The sequence below is a fragment of the Aspergillus alliaceus genome (genome assembly GCF_009176365.1).
Source record: "Aspergillus alliaceus strain CBS 536.65 unplaced genomic scaffold BDW43scaffold_20, whole genome shotgun sequence".
NCBI lineage: Eukaryota > Fungi > Ascomycota > Eurotiomycetes > Eurotiales > Aspergillaceae > Aspergillus > Aspergillus alliaceus.
Genome location: NW_022474703.1, coordinates 141,030 through 160,582, shown reverse-complemented (window position 1 = coordinate 160,582; position 19,553 = coordinate 141,030). Strand labels below are relative to the sequence as shown.

At 48.6% G+C, this 19,553-nt stretch overlaps 8 protein-coding genes across 8 annotated transcripts; 4 read left to right on the top strand and 4 right to left on the bottom strand.

Moving 5' to 3' along the window:
* The first annotated feature begins 304 nt into the window (after nt 1-304).
* On the top strand, nt 305-3,170 carry BDW43DRAFT_78110 (putative gamma-tubulin complex component GCP4). The gene has a single exon (XM_032050510.1). The coding sequence runs from the start codon at nt 638-640 to the stop codon at nt 3,047-3,049; it is 2,412 nt and encodes an 803-aa protein (XP_031900623.1). The 5' UTR covers nt 305-637; the 3' UTR covers nt 3,050-3,170.
* A 2,228-nt stretch (nt 3,171-5,398) lies between these two features.
* BDW43DRAFT_78081 (putative short chain dehydrogenase/oxidoreductase) lies at nt 5,399-6,708 on the top strand. Its single transcript, XM_032050508.1, has 2 exons — nt 5,399-5,889; nt 5,964-6,708. The coding sequence occupies exons 1-2, from the start codon at nt 5,616-5,618 to the stop codon at nt 6,641-6,643; spliced, it is 954 nt and encodes a 317-aa protein (XP_031900622.1). The 5' UTR covers nt 5,399-5,615; the 3' UTR covers nt 6,644-6,708.
* A 398-nt stretch (nt 6,709-7,106) lies between these two features.
* BDW43DRAFT_275088 (putative MFS transporter) lies at nt 7,107-9,205 on the bottom strand. The gene is made up of 4 exons (XM_032041816.1): nt 8,762-9,205; nt 8,008-8,663; nt 7,825-7,892; nt 7,107-7,746 (listed from the first exon to the last, which is right to left on the bottom strand). The coding sequence occupies exons 1-4, from the start codon at nt 9,090-9,092 to the stop codon at nt 7,125-7,127; spliced, it is 1,677 nt and encodes a 558-aa protein (XP_031900621.1). The 5' UTR covers nt 9,093-9,205; the 3' UTR covers nt 7,107-7,124.
* Nucleotides 9,206-9,542: 337 nt separating this feature from the next.
* Nucleotides 9,543-10,509, bottom strand: BDW43DRAFT_310792 (uncharacterized protein; the record flags this gene model as incomplete). Its single annotated transcript, XM_032047034.1, has 2 exons — nt 9,543-10,042; nt 10,098-10,509. 2 exons carry the CDS (start codon nt 10,507-10,509, stop codon nt 9,543-9,545), a joined length of 912 nt encoding a protein of 303 aa, XP_031900620.1.
* Nucleotides 10,510-10,763: 254 nt separating this feature from the next.
* Nucleotides 10,764-12,126, bottom strand: BDW43DRAFT_275085 (GILT family protein). The gene is made up of 2 exons (XM_032041815.1): nt 11,653-12,126; nt 10,764-11,594 (listed from the first exon to the last, which is right to left on the bottom strand). The coding sequence occupies exons 1-2, from the start codon at nt 12,033-12,035 to the stop codon at nt 11,099-11,101; spliced, it is 879 nt and encodes a 292-aa protein (XP_031900619.1). The 5' UTR covers nt 12,036-12,126; the 3' UTR covers nt 10,764-11,098.
* Nucleotides 12,127-12,859: 733 nt separating this feature from the next.
* On the top strand, nt 12,860-14,876 carry BDW43DRAFT_319491 (uncharacterized protein; the record flags this gene model as incomplete). The annotated part of the gene is made up of 5 exons (XM_032048928.1): nt 12,860-13,319; nt 13,374-13,677; nt 13,730-14,109; nt 14,161-14,487; nt 14,539-14,876. The coding sequence occupies exons 1-5, from the start codon at nt 12,950-12,952 to the stop codon at nt 14,874-14,876; spliced, it is 1,719 nt and encodes a 572-aa protein (XP_031900618.1). The 5' UTR covers nt 12,860-12,949.
* A 358-nt stretch (nt 14,877-15,234) lies between these two features.
* BDW43DRAFT_310789 (cytochrome b2) lies at nt 15,235-16,745 on the top strand (the record flags this gene model as incomplete). Its single annotated transcript, XM_032047033.1, has 5 exons — nt 15,235-15,256; nt 15,316-15,719; nt 15,808-16,274; nt 16,327-16,535; nt 16,588-16,745. 5 exons carry the CDS (start codon nt 15,235-15,237, stop codon nt 16,743-16,745), a joined length of 1,260 nt encoding a protein of 419 aa, XP_031900617.1.
* Nucleotides 16,746-16,851: 106 nt separating this feature from the next.
* On the bottom strand, nt 16,852-18,911 carry BDW43DRAFT_310788 (Zn(II)2Cys6 transcription factor; the record flags this gene model as incomplete). Its single annotated transcript, XM_032047032.1, has 3 exons — nt 16,852-18,592; nt 18,644-18,776; nt 18,827-18,911. 3 exons carry the CDS (start codon nt 18,909-18,911, stop codon nt 16,852-16,854), a joined length of 1,959 nt encoding a protein of 652 aa, XP_031900616.1.
* Between the last annotated feature and the right edge of the window lie 642 nt (nt 18,912-19,553).

Here is a 19,553-nt window from a genome sequence, read left to right as displayed (position 1 = left end):
GTTTTGAAGAGATTCGAAACTGAAAATGGTAAACCGACAGAAAGATAGAGAAAGATAGGGAAAAGAGACCGACGTCGTTACGATGGAAACAGTAGCGACGTAAGAGGGGACAAGCTGTCGGTGGCTGACTCAGCAACAGAAGCACGGTGATTGGCCATTGCCCCGCGAGCGGAAGATGACTCGGAGATGACCACCAAATTGCCGAACTTACGGATGAAAATACAATACATGGGTGTGAGATAGTGAGGGGAATATCAATGGTGGGTTTATCATGAGTATAGTGAGTAAGTATTTTCCAAGAAATCTGAGATGCGAGGAAGCTGGCGCTGACTACTAATCACAGAGTTGATCGTCTGAGATTACCTTTGAAGTCAATACGGAGATACTCTGCAACTCCGCACCCACGCGACGCGCCGCAATATCGGACTGGACGAAATCGAAAAGGCAACGCTCTCGACTGCCATTCCTGTCGGCCACCGTACATGTGTCGATACGAGCTTCTTGGACGTGGACTGTTATATTGGCAGCGTAAAAGGTCCAGCGTGGACAAGGACACCGCTTTAAGGTAGGCTGGCCTTGTGTGTTACGTCCCTTAAATCCCTACCTAAACGGCTCTCCATAGAGAGCCCCGAACAGAATGCTCCACGAAATCCTTCTCTCCCTCTCAGGCCAACCGTCACAACTCTTCGATACCCACTCTGAGCAAGATGCGGTCTCTGAGGATGCGTTTCCTCTCCTGTCACCTCCGGAGAAAGCCCTCCTCACCTCCCTTGCCCGTCTGAGCCGACTCCACGCGAAGCTACGAGCTCATACAGCTCTGATCTCTTCCTCACACCATTCTGTCATATGCCGGGCTGTTTCAACTGCAATTAGTACACAGCACCTGGGGGGTTTTCAAAGAAAGGTATTGGAAGTAGAGAAAGCAATCTTGGTGGAAGATAGTGGGTATGTTGGGGGCTACGGAATTGTACCGTTGTCAACGATAGTCGGCGAATTTTCTCCTTGGACCCGGCGGCTCGAATGGCTCTGGGAGGTTGCTCGCTTTATTCTTCCTGACCGCAGGAAAGGCAATAGCCAATGTTGTACGGGCGCGGCACTGATTGACTACCTTCGGGCGGAATCGCAAACAGGATATGTAGACATTGGAGAGATGGCACTGCATCTAATCAGCGCGGCTGAGACTGCTTGGATGAGGCAATTATCCACGTGGCTACTGTATGGGAATCTTCCTGTGCTGGGCAAGGATGATTTTTTCATTCAGGCAGAAAACACGGTGGAGGGCAATCGCTCTGCAACCGTGGCAGATTTTGTCTTGCGAACGGACTTGCAACCAAAATTTGTCTCCTCTGACACGGCGTTATCCATCCTATTCATTGGGAAGACATTGAACCTTCTTAGGGCGAAGCGTAGTCCTTCTACCACCGACTCCCCAACAGGTCTTCTAACATCGTCAGTCACTATACATGGCGAACATATCGAACATTTTGCTACTTTGAAGTCTCCCATATCGACCTCCAAACTTTCTAATACTATAAATTCCATCCGATTATCCTTGTCGCAAAGTACCCTCTCTAAACTACTGCCACTTCCAAAAATTCTTGAGATCTTGACTGTCCTGCACGACTTTTTGTTGCTGAGACGCGGCGAATTTGCGTCAGCACTTGTATCGCATGCTGATGCTCGTTTGAATGAAAGACATCGACGGCCTGGGACTTTGGCCCTCAAAGGAAAGTCTTCTGAGGGTCTACAAGGGCTTGCCATTAAAGAAGGAGATGTTGCGAATGCTCTGTCACAGGCGTGGGCTGAGCTATATTCTTTGCAAAACGAGGAAGATCCTGTAGATGATGAGCTTGACCTTGCCAGGGACCTACTACGGTTATCAATGAATGATAAAAGAAATGGCCACTCAGTCGCGGCAACACCCTCAGCGGCTGGGCTCGAGCATATAGCCAAAATCTCAGAGATCCCTTTCGATGACCTTCTCTTTCCAGCGCCAACAGTCCTTTCAGCACAAGTGCAACCCCCCTTAGATTTATTCCTCTCGGCCTCTGATATCTTCATATATTCAAAGATTCACTCCTACCTTCTAGGTATCCGACGCGCACAATTGCACTTGGGGGACCTCTGGAAACATACATTTCTGCGAAAGAGCCACCCTTCCCCATGGGGCCCACCCCGGAGCAACTCCGCTTTTGGGCAGGACAAACTCAGAATGGGGAGGCAAAGAGACAACGCCCGGATTAGTCAGATGAGGCCTGTCTGGGCGACATGCAGTGCCTCCCTGTTTGTGTTGTCGGAAGTCGGCAGCTTCTTCCAAGGGGAGGTTATCAATGGCTCTTGGCAGCACTTCCGGGAGTGGATCGGAGGTGCCCCAGCCTCGTCTACAAATTCCCGACCGGGGACCTCGTCATCGTCGTCAAAGAGCAAACACAGCTATAACAGCATGGTCTCTGAGGAAACGCCCGGAGCTGGCTCCGATCGATTCAGTCAGGGGCCGAGGACACCGCTTGACCCTGAAACACTGACGGTTGCACACCGTCGATACTTGTTTACCCTGGTGCAGGCGCTATTCTTGACTGACAGGCCGTTCACCAAAGCCTTACGGTTCTTACTTATGAGCGTTGACCATTTTATCGCTCTTGTGGTTCGTCTGGAAAGCATTCAGCGCAATATGGACTTGGAGACAGACGAAGGTGTTGTGGATGCCTTGATCGATTACGCTGGAGAAGAGAGGGAAGTATGGCAAGCACTTGGTGCAGCGCGAGGCGAAGTCGAGACGGGAATCAAGGTTCTTGTGGCACGACTGAAAGACATCGATGATAGCCGGTCTGGTGAGGGACGGACCATGTTCGATGTGTCGAAAAGTCCACGTGAAAAGTGGCCAATATACCAACAAAATGGCACAGGCACTGAGACCAATATGGGCCACTATGTGCCTAGGAAGGCAGCCGGGGTGGACCGACTGCTTATGAAGTTAGACTTCGGGAATGCAAATGGAAGCCTCAGGCCCGGAACCGTTCAAGTATCAGGTGGATTTGGCAACTACTAACCTGGTAGTGGGAAATCCGACCCTTGGTTGGGCTACCATAAAGAAACGATTTTTATGATTATGGTCATGTAATATATTTTTAGCATAAACTTATAGTTCTTCAGAGAGAAAAAAAGGCAATGCGAACCCATTGATATATTAGGATCCTCTAAGCAATGCTTTGCGTAGAAAATGACCTTAACCTTGAGTTAATGAGCTTCGGCTAGGCGAGATTTGGTTAGCTGCAGGCATGACATCTGCCGAATTCAATCACAAAAAGCTTCATGTTTATCTATCCTTATCTTAATCACTTGACCTATCTCTGCAAGAGGTTCTAATCCCATTTAGGAATGGGATTCGATGTCGGATTCTAATACCATTCTAGGACCAATTCTCTATGTACCTCTACTCATGGAGGCTGACCAAGCTTGCAAGAGGATAATGGCGCCTTACGCAAGTATTGTAAGTGTAACCCGAAATGAAAATCAAGACAGCGGACGGAGTAGTTCTACAAAATAATGGAAGATTTCTATCATCTCGAAAAGATCAGTGTGAAACAAGAGCAGGGACAATCACGACATAAACCGGTTACCCCCAACCCCCATCGATCAGGGACAATGTCAGCGGTCAACAAAGCAAACCACTGTCAAACGGACAGTATCTAATCTTGCGTGGAGACCTCCATGCATACCTTCCTACAGAGTACTCCGTACATGCAGATTAATACACGCCGTTAGGTGAGCACTAACGAAAAAAATCTGAGAGCGCACATGACTCAGGAGTTGTCTTGTCCACGGATTACCCAGATAGGCAACCGATATGATCGGGGCCCTCGCTCCAAGCCACAAAGGGCCGAGCTTAATCCATCGGGAACTCAATAGCCAATGTCTATTTTGATGCTTATTCTCCGACCAGTCGGATTAGCAATGAATAGTCTCCTCTTTCTTTTTCTTTGTTTATGAAATTTATGCGTGGACCCCTGCATCCCGTTTGACTGTGACCGGTTGATATGTTGAGCATACCCCGGACACTAGGGTGTTAATTGGCGCAAGGGGGCCCCAAAGCCCCACTCGGGGAGACGGGAGAGATACCAAGGGGCTGGATTTACTATATTCGAGGAATCCTGGGTTCCTGTTGGAATGCCCGATCGTACAGATAGTCTATTCTATCGGCTCAGGCATGGCCTTTCGGGATGTCATTTTTCGGAAGCTTCAACGTACAAAGTGGCAAAAGTACTTTCGGGGGGGATCCTTAGCCAGCTGACAACAAGGCCTCGAAAGGAAGGGCTGGCAGAAAAACGAAAAGAAAAGGAAAAGGAAAAGGAAGCATGGACAATTAAAAAAATTCAATCAGTGGAAGTTGGTTTCCAGGCCACCGACAATTGGAACTTTTTCGTAATCGAATTAGGCCTTATGGAGCATGTTTCTAAAAACATGCAAAGCGTGGGGAAAGAAAGAAGGGAAGAAAAAATCTGGAAGGAAGAATGATCCAAAGACTGGGTCTGATACTGTAAGGATCGTCCAAGACCGGGTGTCTAGAATTAGAAAAGGAAGCCATGTAGTCTTATCTCGCTGCGAGGGCGGATTACACCACCACTTGCGATGCCGAGGCGGCGATTGGAGGACTGGGCTCCCGACTGGAAAGGAAAGCCGGGGTAAACTCCAGGCTAGTGCTCTCACCCCAGGATTGGCTGGGAAAAGCACCCATCGTGAGCTCATCACTAACGCAGGCTCAATCGAAAAAAGGCAGGAATTTCTTGAATAAAACCACCTAAAGAACAGGTTTATGCCAATTGGACTACATACAACTGATATCACTGCCAGTCCCTTATTTTCTCTCCATTTTTTTCTCACCTCCTTTTTTTTTTATTTTTATTTTTTATTTTGGTTGACCGCTAGTACTCCTTATTGTGAGCGACACGTTGATACAAATCTGATCCAGCATCTGCCAATTCTCGGTCCCCCCGTACTCGGGAATCCCGTTCTGAGTGGGCCATTCCACAAACCAGTGATCGTCATCCCTCGATCAACTGACCAAGTCGTGTTACCGTTCTCGGCCATGAACCATAGTACCAAGAAAAAGTCACGATGTTTTCTCAGACACAATCGCACCCACAGTTGTACTTCGGGGTTATGTGTCCAATGCCTGTCCATGCCGGTTCAGCCCCTCATCCCTGTGGCAAGCTTCTACCAGCGTTGCTTGTGCATGGACTAGACCCTGTACCGTGGATGCTCCCGGACGATGAATTGGCTCCGGGCCACTGCTGAAGTCACCGCGAAAGCAATCTAGAATCCAATGGCGGCCCCATCCAGGTATCACGCGGTCGTCTTGTTTTTTCCTGTTGACCTTGATTCGTGCTCGCTTGTGCAATACCGACGATGTTCGCTTTCGGTCGTTATGTCTTACTCCTATGCGGTTTGCTCTCCAGAGCTATAAACCCTAGGCCCTCCTACGTAGGTAGTATGATCGCTAGCGATTGAGATTTCTTGAATCTGTGGTAGCAGTTATTCTTTGTTCTTTCCATTTCTATCTTTTGTATTCCACTCCCTTAATTTTTAATTCCTTCTTAAGCATCACATCCGTAGCCATGCGCTCTACACTATCCCAGACGCTGTTCCAAGCAGGCCGGTCATGGCAACCAAGCACAGCACTCCGGCTACTCACACGACTATCATATTCCACAAGTACCCCTACTCATGGCGCACATCACATCCAAACACGAATGCCCCCAAAGGAGACAATCAAGAACGGACATCGATTCAAGGAATTCGACCTGAATGACCGCGTCTATGCCATAACCGGCGGTGGAAGAGGACTCGGTCTGGCCATGGCCGAAGCCCTAATGGAAGCCGGCGCCAAAGGTACTTCCCTTTGCCCCCTTTCCCACCCATCGATTCCCCCAACATCAACCATACTAACCAGCCCTGGTTTCCAGTATACTGCCTCGACCGTCTCGAAAACCCCCACCCAGACTTCATGGCCGCAAAAGAGCATGCAGAAACCAACTACGGCGGCAGCCTAGAATATTACCGAATTGACGTCCGCGACGACGCAGAGGTAAACAACGTGTTTGCTGAAATCGCCGGCCAGAACAAGCGTCTGGACGGCCTGATCGCCGCCGCGGGAATCAACCACCTCCAGAGTGCCCTGGAGCACTCCCAGACTGCCATGAACGAAGTCATGCAAATCAACTACAATGGAGTCTTCAACTCCGCCACCGCCGCCGCCCGCCAGATGTTCAACTACCAGCAGAAGGGCTCCATCCTGCTCATCGCGAGCATGAGCGGCCTCATCGCCAACAAGGGGATGACTTCCCCGGTCTATAACTCGTCCAAAGCGGCGGTCATCCAGCTCGCCCGCTCTCTGGCTATGGAATGGGGCCGGCACGGCATCCGCGTGAACAGTCTTTGTCCCGGCCATATCATTACCCCCATGGTCGAGCAAGTGTTCCAGCAGAACCCGGCTTCTCGGGCCGTCTGGGAGGCGGAGAATATGCTCGGGAGACTGGCGTATCCTGAGGAGTTCAGGGGTGCGGCCCTCTTTGCTCTCAGTGATGCTAGTAGCTTTATGACGGGGAGCACGATGCTCATCGATGGTGGCCACACCGCGTGGTAAATTCTGTGTATATTGGTTTGCACAGGGAAAAAGGGTATATACATAGGTGGTTAACAAAAGTTGGCCCGGGGGGATATAAATACTGAGATCAAACGGACACCCCAGATGGCTATTTGGGAATGAGAGGGACTATATATAGCTTTGTTGTTGAAATCTTGAGCACGCCTGCTTCTTTCTTTCTTTTTTTTCTGGGTTGCATTCTATGCTTTCTTGTTGGATTGCATTGGATGATGAGTCGGTCTTTAAACATACCCTTTTTCGTGGGCATGTATTTTGCATCTCTATGCATACAAGGTTTTCTGATGGGATGTTCGTCGTTGGCTTTTTTATTTCTTAATATTCTGGAATTCAATGGCATGGTTATGATTCGTTTCTTTTTCATTATTTATTATCTGCTAGGTCAACAAACACAAGTAATATCCAATATGGAAGGTAGTTTTATCCTATCCATCAATATAGTCACCCAGAATCAATATCTACGTCAGATGATATACGTAAATTTCTCCTCCACATTGCGCCCGACATTTCGCCCACCCATGAGCACCTCACTCTCCTCCCCACCGCCCGCTCTCTCCATCTCAATCTCATCCTCCTCTTGCTCGACCGTGCGACATGCCCGCAGCAGCATGACCCTCAACACAAACGCCAAAACCGCCACAACAACCATGAAAAACGAACAAGCCGCCATACCACGGATATACCACGGGCGATCAACACTGGGGTACAACCTCGTTCCAAGCAGGGGTCCACACTGACCGATGATGTTCATGATGGCGATGCTAGCGCCCTTACCTTCTTTCGCGACGCGGTTGTCCATGGTCCAGGTCATGATTAGCGTGATGGCAGAGAAGAAGCCGGCTGTTGCGGGGTAGACGCAGAGGTATCGGATGAGGATATGGGCTCTGGAGGGGAGGTGGTCGTGGAAGTAGCCGGTCAAGGCAATGATGAGGTAGGAGGCTGATGAGAGGAGGGCGTGTGTGATGAGGTATAGACTCCTTTTGCGGTTGCGGTCGGAGATGTAGGCTGTGAGCAGGACTATGATGAAGGCGAAAAGGAAAGGTGGTGCGGAGAGGGCTTGTGAGGTTACGGAAGAGTAGCCCATACTGTTTTCGGGGGGATTTGTTAGTTTTGGTCTTTGGGTTTGGGTTGATGGGAATGGTTAGACATGTGTATGTACTTACTCTTCTATGATGGTGGGAAGGAAGACGGGCATGGAGCTGAATGCTACATTGCAGCTGAAGAACATGAACTGTGGTACGTATTCTCGTTAGCGACGCTCTTTCTTTTTCCTTTTTTTTCTTTTTTCTTTTTTCTTTTTCTTTTTCTTTTGGTTTAAATCGATGAGAGGCTCAATGGGGGCTTACGGCCGTCAGGTAGGATTTGGGATCGGTTAACGCGTTCCTGACTTCCTTCCAGTTGAATTTGCCTCGGCGTAGCTCATGGTGATTCGGTTTGCTTTCTTCCATTCGTAGCTCGGCGACCATTCGCTGTCGAGGTCCTAGAAACCACGCACTGCCGGGTGAGTCCGGGATCAAGATCCAGGCGAAAACTGCAACGATCACGCTTGGGAACCCTTCCACCAGGAACAGAGTGCGCCAGGGCGAGATTGGGCCGTTATTGCTCATTTTGACTATCCCCCAAGCGAGACTACTTGCAAACGACGAAGCCAGGGGGGCCGCGGAAATGAACAGTCCATTTCGAAATGCGAGTTCTTCGCGTTTGTAGAAGAGTGATAGGTAGAAAGGAATACCTGGGCCAAATGCTGCTTCTGTGATCCCAAGCAGAGCACGCAGAAAGACCAATGTCCCGAATGAAGTAGCTAAAGATTGAAAACATGCGACCAAGCCCCATCCGCATACACAAAGTGAGATGTAGATGTGTGGCGGCACAAGACGGTACATTAAAGTCATCCATTCGAAGAGGATATACGTAATGTAAAAGGCTGTCAAGAGCCATTCATACTGAGAAGATGAGAGATGTAGATCGTCTGTCATTCCAGCAATTTTGGCATTTCCAATATCTGATTCACTGTTAGCTTGCTGCATATCAATGACATGGTTTCAAGGGACGTCAACGACGGAATCTCGCTGCTTTCTAACACAACGCGCCATAACTTACTAGATCGATCAAGAAAGGAGAGCAGGTAAAGTAACGCTAAGAATGGGACTAGCCGGCGATCGAATTTCTTCACAATCTGCTGCTCTTCTATGGCCGTATACTTCGGGAAGCCGGTAGTACTATTGGGTTTGTCTTCGGCATCTTCAAAAGAATCATATCCATCATCACCATCGGCACTGAATTGCGTTTGCACTGTCAATGAGCCGGGAGGTGGGCGAGTTGGTGGGCCGGATTCATCTTCGGACCTGTCGGAGACGGGGGTATATTGAGGTGTTGTGTTACTAGACGTGGAATACGCGGCCTCCGTCGACTGAGGAAACAAGGAGGCCATGTCTGGGTATTCGAAAAGCTCACTATTTGCAGCTCAATAACGCATGTCTTCTCGAGAAGGATTTAACCAAAATTGCAACAGTAGAGTTACCGTCCCTGTCCTGCATTTAGCACTCAATAAACTCGTGGTATCGTGTTGGAAGGAGAGATACAGTATTGCGTATGTATGGAATTCCCGATCAGGAGAGCGCACGTGGGGGTCCACTAGCGCTGTGATTTGCGCCAAGACGGAGAGAAGTATTGAAAATGTTCAAATAAATTCATTGTTCCTCCGCTACAATGCTTCGTCGATTCCTTCAGCTCAAACTATTGTACAAACCCGACGAATGGTGAGACCAGCCCCCGTAACAGACAACTCCGAGCAAACCCCAAACTTTCAGCTATCAAACCCGACCCACAAAGATGCATTAACCCCAAACAAAGCTGGAGGCAAAAGTAATTGGCCTCTGTATCATTTCTTAGGACGATACGAGTCGACGGTCCGACGCTTCCTTCTACGATATAGTCTCTCAGCACCTTCATCGAAATGTCTCTTCCGACCGCCGGTAAGCTCTGTCGCTTTGTCCCTGGCAGTCTTGAAGATCTGCTCCAAGTCCAGGACAGAAGTATGGTCAGACATCCCGTTTGCCTGAAGATATCGGAGAGCGTTTTCGGCCGTGTCGCGAAGAAAACGGGCATTGTCGATGCTAACGTACCCCTCGGTTTGCAAAGCTTTGTAGTACTCGTCTTTAGCGCCGTTGTAAACGTCCAAGAGCCTACCAACTCGATCAAGGACTTGCTGCGTGTGGCTGATCGAGCCCATGTTCCAATCAGGATCTTCCGGGACAAAAAGATCATCGGGATCTCCAAGCTCATACTCAGATTGAATCGACATCTGGCCATTAGAAATTGTCTCAGGCGGCTCTTCACGCTTAGGAACCACCGTCTCTGACATGGTGCTGGGCGCGGAAGCTAGCAAGCTATGGTCAGGGGAGCTTGGTGAATGGAAAAGTACATAGTGACACACCTTTTCTTAGCACACTTTCCAATTCGAGGTGTCTAGCGAGTATATCCTTACCCTGGCAAACCGGGGTCATAGGGACAATTCCAAGATATTCGGTTAGGTAAAGCTCAAGAGCACCCGTATCAGTCAGGTTCTCTCCGTCTCTGCTAAGTTTCACGAGTGCCCGGTCGTAGGTTGTTATCTGACCATCCTCAAAAGCCTGCGAGCGGCACTTGATCAGAGAGACCTGGCGGCGAAGCGCACTGAAGAGAAGCGATGACTGTTCCGGGCTTTTGAGGATGTCACGGAGGATATCGTTAGTGTTCGGCCGGCTGATTTTGTAGTATTTGTACACTAGCTCATCTACCCTTTTCTCTTGCGGTGCCCTCTTCCCTCGGTTTTCTCTCCTGGGAGACGGGAACCAGGAGGACGCCATGGTTGTTGATTGACGATGAGGCTTCAAGCCAGGATTGAAGGCCAGGGATGAGGATCTCGAGACAAGGGTTTAGAGAGGAAGCAGTATCAGTGAGTCAAACATGTATTAAGCATGAGAGAAAGCACAAAAGGCAAACCATCTGGGTTTGTCAGGAGCATACTAGAAACACGGCCAAAGTATGTGTTTCTCTACAGTCTCATGAAACCGGGAAGCATTTCAAATTAGTCAGGGTGAATGGTTGCCGTGAACGAAATGCACAATGGTTGATCAGTAAACGATGCGATATGGAGAGGGGTGTTAACGCATAAAGTATGTCTTTATGAAATATACTGGTATTAGTATGAACCCCTGCTTTGCATTGTATTGAGCATGATGAAAGGTAAAGTCTTGACCAAACAAAAAAAAAATTCAAACATTATGAATTAGCTGGGCACCAATATCTGCAATAAATAATGCCTATATATAAAGCGAATATAATCTTGGTAGTGTTTCCTGTAGGAACGCAAGCAGGAGCATTGACCAGCGCTCCTTGAAGACAAACATCATAAATCATAGCAACCATACTGTCATTAAAGATCGATCTGAAAGCTTAGTTTTTCGCTTTCCACAGCCTTTCAACTTCCTCAACGAGCACCGATACTTGACTTCCCTTCCCTTCTTTAGCACAGTCCCTCCATGCTGCACCATCGCGGACACACCAGACAGAGTCGTCCAGCCGGACAGTGCAACTGGTGGAAACTCCAAGTTCCGCACTATGAATGGCACTCTGACGCAACAACGCCAGACCACTAAGGGCGTCATTGACAGGATCATCCTCCTGCTTGCTGACACAGCTGTTCAGGGCTTCAAAATCGATACCATGCCTCAAGGCGCAGTTGTGGACCAGCGTGCGGTCCGGAATATGGGCGTATTGTCCAATAAGGCAATTGGCAAACCCTAGAGAACGGATGGTCGGCATGCGAATAGGTTTCCCAGTTTCGCCTTCAGCCGAGAAAGGTAGATCCTGAGCACAAAGCATGACCATATCACCAATGCATTCCCCAGGGCCGTGTTTGCATTGTATATCGGATGATTGGTTAGAGACGCTAGGTTCTGGTTAGCTCCCGTAGGCTACAAAATAAATCTAAATCGGTGTCTGCATACCTTGCAATGAAGGACAACTCAAAATCGATTTTCTCACTGATCCGCTCCATAACAGGGACGACCAACTGCTGGAGGCAGTCCTGAGCGTCTGGGCATTTGCTCATGATATGCGCCTCAAACGGAACCTTGTTACTTGATGCTAGCACCGGTGTCCCGTCATTCTTCGCGGGGGAGAGGAACCCCTTCAGCTTGTGACAAGGAGATAAAATTATGCCGGGAAAAGATAGAATCATAGAACTTAGCATGAGCAACGAGACAAAGCTCATGCCAAGTGCGATCCCAGTGATGCGACCGCGTCGGGCACGCGTCGGGGTCGCTTCGGGAGAGGGTGCGACCTCAACATAGCAATATTGGCCATAAGGCCGAGCTTCTGATTTCTCCATAGCTATAAACTCACTGTCGTTATGATACGCGGTGTATAGGCCAAGAAACGAACAGTTAGTCAAAAAGATGTGGAGAGAATCTCGGGGCAGATCGAGTCACGTCAGATGAAATCATGTTCCACTGACTGGCCAGTCATTACACCATGAGTACCCGACAAAGAGCTCCTTACCTATTCAGGAGAGCCTAAGGGAAATTTAGGCTAAGCCTATTTGGGAAAGCGGTCCTTGACTGATGCTCAAACTACAATACTAAATATCTCCCTCAAAAAGCTCTTTACTTTTCCAGAATTAGGTCGTAGGACTTGCGTCCTAAGGGGCTATCTAGGGGGATTTTTTTTTACCGAAAATAAATCGCTTTTGACGGTAATTTGAGGCTGAGATTTGAGCCCTGCCCAAGACACAGCATCTGATGGGTCCACCTGATATAGTGTTCAAATTATTCTGCCAGCGAACACTATACAATTAAATTAATTAAATAGCTGTCGTACTGCGGCGGCTGTCCGTTCATTACCTTTCTCTAACCTTAGGGTTTACTACATATTTTACCCGCCAACATGTTAACTCCAGCCTTTCTTCTAGCACGGTTTGATTTTGACCGGATTTTCAAGAGCCGAAAACTCAGGATGCAAAGTGCTCTGCAGAGGATTATTATCCACTGTCGGTTTTGACTCCAGAGCCACCTTGGCAATATTCAACAATGTAGGTGTTCATTCAATCTAAACTGTGTACTGGGGGAAATCTTAGGAGACAACATGATAGCGTCCTTTGTATTGCAACGTCAGATCTCGTATAGTATCCACACGGCCGCCCCGCTTGTTATTTGCTTTTTTTTTGACACAGTTGTATCCGATCATAATTTTGTCAAAATTAGGTTCTTCAGAAAGAGAATCTCAAGAGGCCAGTCGAAGGCTAAAATGGACAGCATGCCTGACAATGTATCTTCTTTATCCCTTCTCCATGGGCCTTCCGAGCCAGCCCTTAAAACATACTCTATCGGCCATCTTCTCAAACAGCAGGCAGCCCAGCTCCCAACCCAGGAAGCAGTTATCTTTCCAACGGAAGGTGTTAGACACACCTACCAAGAGTTGAACACGAGAGTGAGAACTGTCTCCCGGGCACTGATAGTACACGGAATTAGAGCCGGTGATCGTATCGGAGTCTTCTCTGGTAATTGTGCGGCGTATGTAGAGATATTTCTAGCAGCAACAAGCATTGGTGCGGTTACCGTATTGCTCAATAATGCATACTCAACTACAGAATGCCTCAATGTACTTAGGACTACCGGTAAATGCAACTTTTTTGATATATATCATGACTATGACCGGACTAACTGTATAGGATGCTCGCTGCTCTTCACCGCAACGCATATCGGGGAGCGCGACTTGTCATCTTGCCTGAGAGCTCTCAAGACTTCGTTAGATAGCAACGAGCTCCCATGCTTAAATCAAATCATTCTCATCCAAACAAATAATTACTCCTCGGGGCAGTTCGCATCTTTCGAGACCTTCCTTAAACACGCGAGTGTTGTACCAGACTCAACACTCTCTGAGATGGAGCAAAAAGTCCAAGATGACCAGATCTGCACATTCCAGTTCACAAGCGGCACAACTGGAGCGCCCAAAATCGCCATGCTAACCCATAAGTACCACCCCAGACCAATCTAATCCCATCCCACGATCCTAACACATAAATAGGAACGTCATCAGCAACGCCCACCTCATCGGTCACCGTCTACTCCTAACAGAGAAAGACGTGATCTGCTGTCCCTATCCTCTCTTCCACATTTCCGGACTTGTAATAGGCCTTCTCTCATGTCTGACGTACGGCGCAGCAATCGTATATCCGTCGCCAACCTTCGACCCAGTAGCGGTCCTCCATGAAGCTATGCGAGAGAAATGTACGGGTCTTCACGGCACGCCGACCATTTTCATTGCTCTACTAGAACGATATCGTGAGCTCAATCTTGGTCCATTTCGCATTAGAACTGGCCTCATTGGCGGTGCGCCGATTCTCGCAGCTTTGCTAAAGGATATGCATGTGGCATTCGGGTTTGAAGATCTAATGGTGGCTTATGGTAATTTTGTTCCCATGTACGCCGAGTAACGGTTGCTAATACGTTGGCTAGGAATGACTGAGACATCTCCGATTAGTTTCATGTCTCGCTCGGCAGACCAGCCTTTTGACGGGGTGTTTCATAGAAATATACTCCCGCACACTTCTGCCAAGATCATTGATTCGTCGGGGAAGATCGTGCCTCAAGGTGTGCGCGGTGAACTCTGTATTGCCGGGTCTGGTGTTCAGAGGGGATACTATCAGAATCCGGAGAAGACGCGTGAGGCGCTGAAGCCAGATACTTCCGGGGTAGTGTGGATGCATTCGGGCGATGAAGCGGTTATGGATGTACATGGACATTGTGTTATCACAGGTCGGATCAAAGATATCATCATTCGCGGTAAGTGCATGTAATTTTCTAGATACTTGGCTAGTGACTAATGTCGAACAGGAGCGGAGAATATCTATCCGGCGGAAATAGAAGAACATCTGAACAAACACCATTCTATCTCTCAGTCGTGTGTCGTCGGAGTGAAGCATGAAACATTAGGTGAGGAAGTTGCGGCTTTTCTTCAGGGTACTCTGGGACAGCCTCGTCCCTCCAATGTGGAAATCCTTGAGTGGCTGCAAATAAACCTGGGGGCGCAGAAGGCACCTGCGTGGATATTCTGGTTGGGTGATGCCAATGTGCCTGCTGTATTTCCGATTACTGATAGTGGGAAGATCAAGAGGACAGAGATGGTGGAACTGGGAAATCGGTTGGTGGGGGAACGTAGGACACATCTCTAGTTCGATAGTGAAGTTAACTAGGCGGTAGTATAAACTCTAGCAAAACATATTCTCTACATGTATAAACTTGGCAGAGGAACCACGTTGCCGGTGAATCCGCAGTGGCTCCAGAATATGTGGAGAATAAAATATAGTAGAGATCCATATGAAGTTCTAAAAAGTCCTAACGAAGAAAGGAGATTGGACTCTAGTTCATTTATGCCGTCATCCCCAGGTCCGGCAAAACTCCGCCACTGCGGCAAAACTCCGGACTGCTCCAGAACTATATAGAGCCCTATATCTCCATCGACAATGAAAAGCATTTCTCTCAATTCTTTCTAGATCTGGGTTCTCATATCATACAGCACCGCACCTCACAATGGCTGATCTTCCCAAAACAAGTATGTCCTAACCAATACCTCACAAACCCCATCATCTCAACATTAACACACACGACCAGACCCATACCCAATCCCTCTCTCATCAGAGAGCTACCCCCTCAACTCCAAAGAGCAAAAGCCAGAATCAGAGATCCCCACCAAACCCCCACTAGACTCAATCCTCAATAGCCACGACTTCGAAAAAGTCGCGTCGCAAACCCTAACCCGCAAAACCTGGGCCTTCTACTCCTCCGCAGCAACAGACATGCTCACCCTCTCCGCCAATAAAGCCATGTACGACCGCATCCTCCTCCGCCCCCGAGTCCTCCGCAATGTCAGCAAAGTCAACACCCGCACCACCATCCTCGGATGTGAGACCAGTCTCCCCTTATTCGTCAGCCCCGCCGCCATGGCCAAGATGGTGCATCCAGATGGCGAGCTTGCAATAGCACGGGGCTGTGCCAAATACGGCGTCGGGCAATGCGTGAGTAATCAAACCAACCAATTCCCTGTATCTAGCATGAGGAAACAAAACAAAAACAGGGGGGGCTGATTGAGAGGTCCATACATAGATATCGACGAATGCGTCGTATCCCGTGGAAGTTATTACGGGGTGTGCGCCAGGTCATGCGTTCTTTTTTCAGCTTTATGTTAATCGGGACCGGGGGGAGTCGGAGCGGTTGCTGAGACAGGCTGAGGAGAGTGGGATTCGGGGTGTCTTTCTGACGGTTGATGCGCCGGTTGCGGGGAAGAGGGAGGCAGATGAGCGAGTTGGGGTTGATGGTGAGGAGGTTGTGCAGACTGCGCCCATGACTGGAGCGCAGGGGGTTAGTGATGCGAAGGGGAATGGGTTGGGGAGGACGATGGGACGGTATATTGACGCTGGTTTTACGTGGGAGGATCTGGGATGGCTTCGTCGGGCAACAACGCTACCCATTGTGTTGAAGGGAATTCAGACGGCCGAGGATGCTTTGATGGCGATGAAATACGGGGTTGATGGGATTGTCGTGAGCAATCATGGTGGAAGGAGCTTGGACACGTGGGTATATGATTCATTTTATCTTGGAACTGAGACTAACTGGATTGGACAGGTCTACGTCATCAATAGCAGTGTTGATGGAGATACGTCAATGTTGTCCTCAAGTCTTTGAGCACCTTGAGGTGTTCGTGGATGGTGGGATTCGGCGCGGCACGGATATTCTCAAAGCTATTTGCCTAGGTGCTAAAGCTGTGGGGATGGGGAGGCAGTTCTTGTACAGTCTCACGTATGGACAAGAAGGTGTAGAGCGCTTGATTGAAAGTATGTTCCGATCATTCTTTATCTACCTGGGTACTCGTGCTGATAACTACAGTCATGAAAGACGAATTGGAGACAACGATGAAGTTATTGGGGATTACGCACCTCTCACAGGCACATGCAGGGCTTCTTAATACGTTAGATGTGGACCATCTAATTCCAAAGAGGCTTGGGGCATCATATAGCGGGCCGGTAGTAAAGGCGAGACTGTGAAGATCCGCACGGCTCTTCAGGGAAACGTTCGCTGGATTTTGCGGGTTTCGATTTAACTAATAATTTCCAGTATATAGACAATAGACATGACAATCTGATTGCGTTATTATATACCCAACTCAAAGTTATCCGCGGCCATCTGACCCAAGAGTGTCTCATCGAGTCCGAAACCAAACGTTCCTCCAAGATCGTAGAAATTATAGTCGCCCGCCCAGAATGCATTAGTGTCATTGGAATCGGGGGGGATTGTAGGGAGCCGGTCTAGTTCCTTTCCCTCTATCTGATCCTCTGCGTCTCTTGTCTCATTCTCATCCAGAGCATAGAATTTCTGTAGCATCTCCAGCATGCCTGTTGCTATATGTTTTGCAATATGTCGCTCATTGAGGCTCATAGCAACATTAGCCAGCATATCTGCGGAGCGCTGAACGAGAGAGACGATATGTCTTGTATTTACAGCTAGACCGAATTGCGTGGAGCTCTTTCCCCACGTGGCAGCCATCTTCAAGAGAAACGTGGCGCAGAACGCAACCATAGTATAAGTAAAGATCGGGACGCCAGGAAAGGCACGTCGAAGATCGCCATCCTCTAAAATCAAAGTGAGTGTACTTGTAGCCGCCGCGATAGCTGCATTGGCAGCTTCACGGTGTGCCAGGGATAAGGAATTTCTAAAGACAAGTCGAGCACTAGATTCCAAGCCGGAAGGGCTAATACCACGCAAAGAAAGGGAATTTAACTGAAAGCGAGCAAAGTGATAATATAGTACCAAAGCTTTCGATGGATACGATCCCAAGGTCGTACAGTCCTTCGAGCGAGGCTGCCACTGGAGTCGCCACTGATCAATTGCCACATTAGAAACCCATAGCTTATCGAAGTCTTTACCTTCTAATGGTCGATCAGGATCATTTCCGAAGGCTACGTAGGCCTCCGTCAAAATAGTGAATAGTGCGACCTGCGCAGCTAGTCTTGCATCGCCGTGATTTACCTCTTTCATAAGCATGAATCGCTCAATATTCCGGATTGACTCATCATCGACGGCCGCTGGTGGTCGACCATGGGCAATGCTGAATTGGTGGTCACAAACGTATGTCGCATACCAGAGGCAGACATAATCATGTTGCTTGTTATCGCCTTGGAGAAGCTTCTGGTACGACTGATGTAGCCCAATCTCGGCAGCGATCCGCGTGGCCTGTCCTGATAGTTTCCAACTGAGATTTGCGAGATAGAACGCGCCGATGCATAGTGCCCGCACGTCATCAACGCTGTGATTGCGAGAGAGGGATGAGCTACATACAAGCGAAACAAAAATATCGTAGCACTGGTGGAATGCTTCGGTTTTGCCAGGAGCATGCAAGGCACCGATGGTAAGAACAGCTGCTGCCAATAACGTTGAAGCACGTCGGATAGAGCCTAGCGTGCGATGAAACAATAGAATACCATCCCACAATAATCTATTGTTGATCTCCATGAAACGATCGAAGAGGTATTCGGCCTCTTTGAGGGGGACCACACCTTGAGAAATAAAGTCGTCATGTATCAAGGATGAGTTTGGCTTCCACCCTGCATTGACCCGTAGATTCTTCAGTCTGGTAAGCTCGTATAGGTTGCGCATAGGCACTGTGACAAGACCGGACGAATCGTCACCCTGAGGCTGGGGGGAATTTTCTTTCGACATGTCCCTTGGAACTGTCGACAACTGGGCCACATTCTGAGACTCCAAAAAGGGGCGAGGTGAATCGACTGATTGGCTATTCGAAAACGTCTGCAACTCTGGTTGCTTGGTATAATGTAGTAAATGATTCACTGCCGCTCGTAGAAGGGCAATATCTGCTGTTGTTTGCATTTTCCAGCTAACTGCATGTTAGAGATGAGATTGACAGGCTGAGTCTAGTCTAACTCACACTGAGTCCTCCTGCAAAAACTGCTGAGATATGTCATGCGATATACACTCCAGATTATGGTGAATGCATCTGTTACACGATGTTTCACCTGGCTTTGTTTCACATTTCGTCTTTTGCTTTTTACATTCAACACCTGTAGGTAGGCGTCAGCAGTTAGGAAAGCAGATAGTTTCCGTGACTTACACACTCGGCTGCGCGTTAAACGTAGGCCTTTATGTGTTACTCGAGGACTTAAATATTCATCGGATCGCTGTCTTTTTCTCGGCATGATGGCAGTACATTGTAATTGATAGATTATGATGAACGGTTATGGCACAAGTCAGTGGACGGTGGGTATGGATGGTTTCCTAATATGGACTAGCGCCATATAGACGGTCTCAATTTTGTCCAATTATGGTAGTGTATAACTGAATTGTTTTTCTGCGAGTTCCGCCCAGTTACCCAATACAGATACCGCCGCTTTTATAAGGGCAGCATGTGAGTGTCTTGAGCTACTCACTGATTGCTCACAGAGCACGCACCGGCCGCTCCAGTAGCTCGCGAATCCCACCAACGGGCTCAGTGAGTGATCCGGAAGCAAGCTCCTTCTTCGTCATGTCATTCTCACGTGAGTGCTACAAGAGCCTCTAAAGCTCGCCGTAATCCACCGCAAAGAACGGCAACCTGTGTTGCAGCTACAGTGAGTGCTACCGCTTTGACGTAGGTTGGGCGCTGCCAGCTATCATACCACCCCTATACACGTGGATGAAGGCCGCTGATGATGTTGATGTAGAGAACGGCGATTGCGGCCCCATCGTGCCTCTTTGCGGAAAAGGCCTTCTTGCCCAACTCTCGTAGTTGTTTTCCCATCTGACGATCTTCTCGTAATTTGAAGGTTTTTGCTGGAATTAGGTAGATAGTATGAGGTCGG

What these genes read in the sequence shown, in the direction of transcription:
- BDW43DRAFT_78110 (XM_032050510.1), top strand. Translation starts at nt 638, where the DNA reads ATGCTCCACGAAATCCTTCTCTCCCTCTCAGGCCAACCGTCACAACTC.
- BDW43DRAFT_78081 (XM_032050508.1), top strand. Translation starts at nt 5,616, where the DNA reads ATGCGCTCTACACTATCCCAGACGCTGTTCCAAGCAGGCCGGTCATGG. An exon ending in AATGGAAGCCGGCGCCAAAG is followed by an intron (nt 5,890 to 5,963) that starts GTACTTCCCTTT and finishes CCTGGTTTCCAG; the next exon opens with TATACTGCCTCGACCGTCTC.
- BDW43DRAFT_275088 (XM_032041816.1), bottom strand. Translation starts at nt 9,092, where the DNA reads ATGGCCTCCTTGTTTCCTCAGTCGACGGAGGCCGCGTATTCCACGTCT. An exon ending in CCAAATCCTACCTGACGGCC is followed by an intron (nt 7,893 to 8,007) that starts GTAAGCCCCCAT and finishes TACGTACCACAG; the next exon opens with TTCATGTTCTTCAGCTGCAA. An exon ending in CTTCCCACCATCATAGAAGA is followed by an intron (nt 7,747 to 7,824) that starts GTAAGTACATAC and finishes CCCCGAAAACAG; the next exon opens with TATGGGCTACTCTTCCGTAA.
- BDW43DRAFT_275085 (XM_032041815.1), bottom strand. Translation starts at nt 12,035, where the DNA reads ATGGAGAAATCAGAAGCTCGGCCTTATGGCCAATATTGCTATGTTGAG. An exon ending in GAGTTGTCCTTCATTGCAAG is followed by an intron (nt 11,595 to 11,652) that starts GTATGCAGACAC and finishes ACCAGAACCTAG; the next exon opens with CGTCTCTAACCAATCATCCG.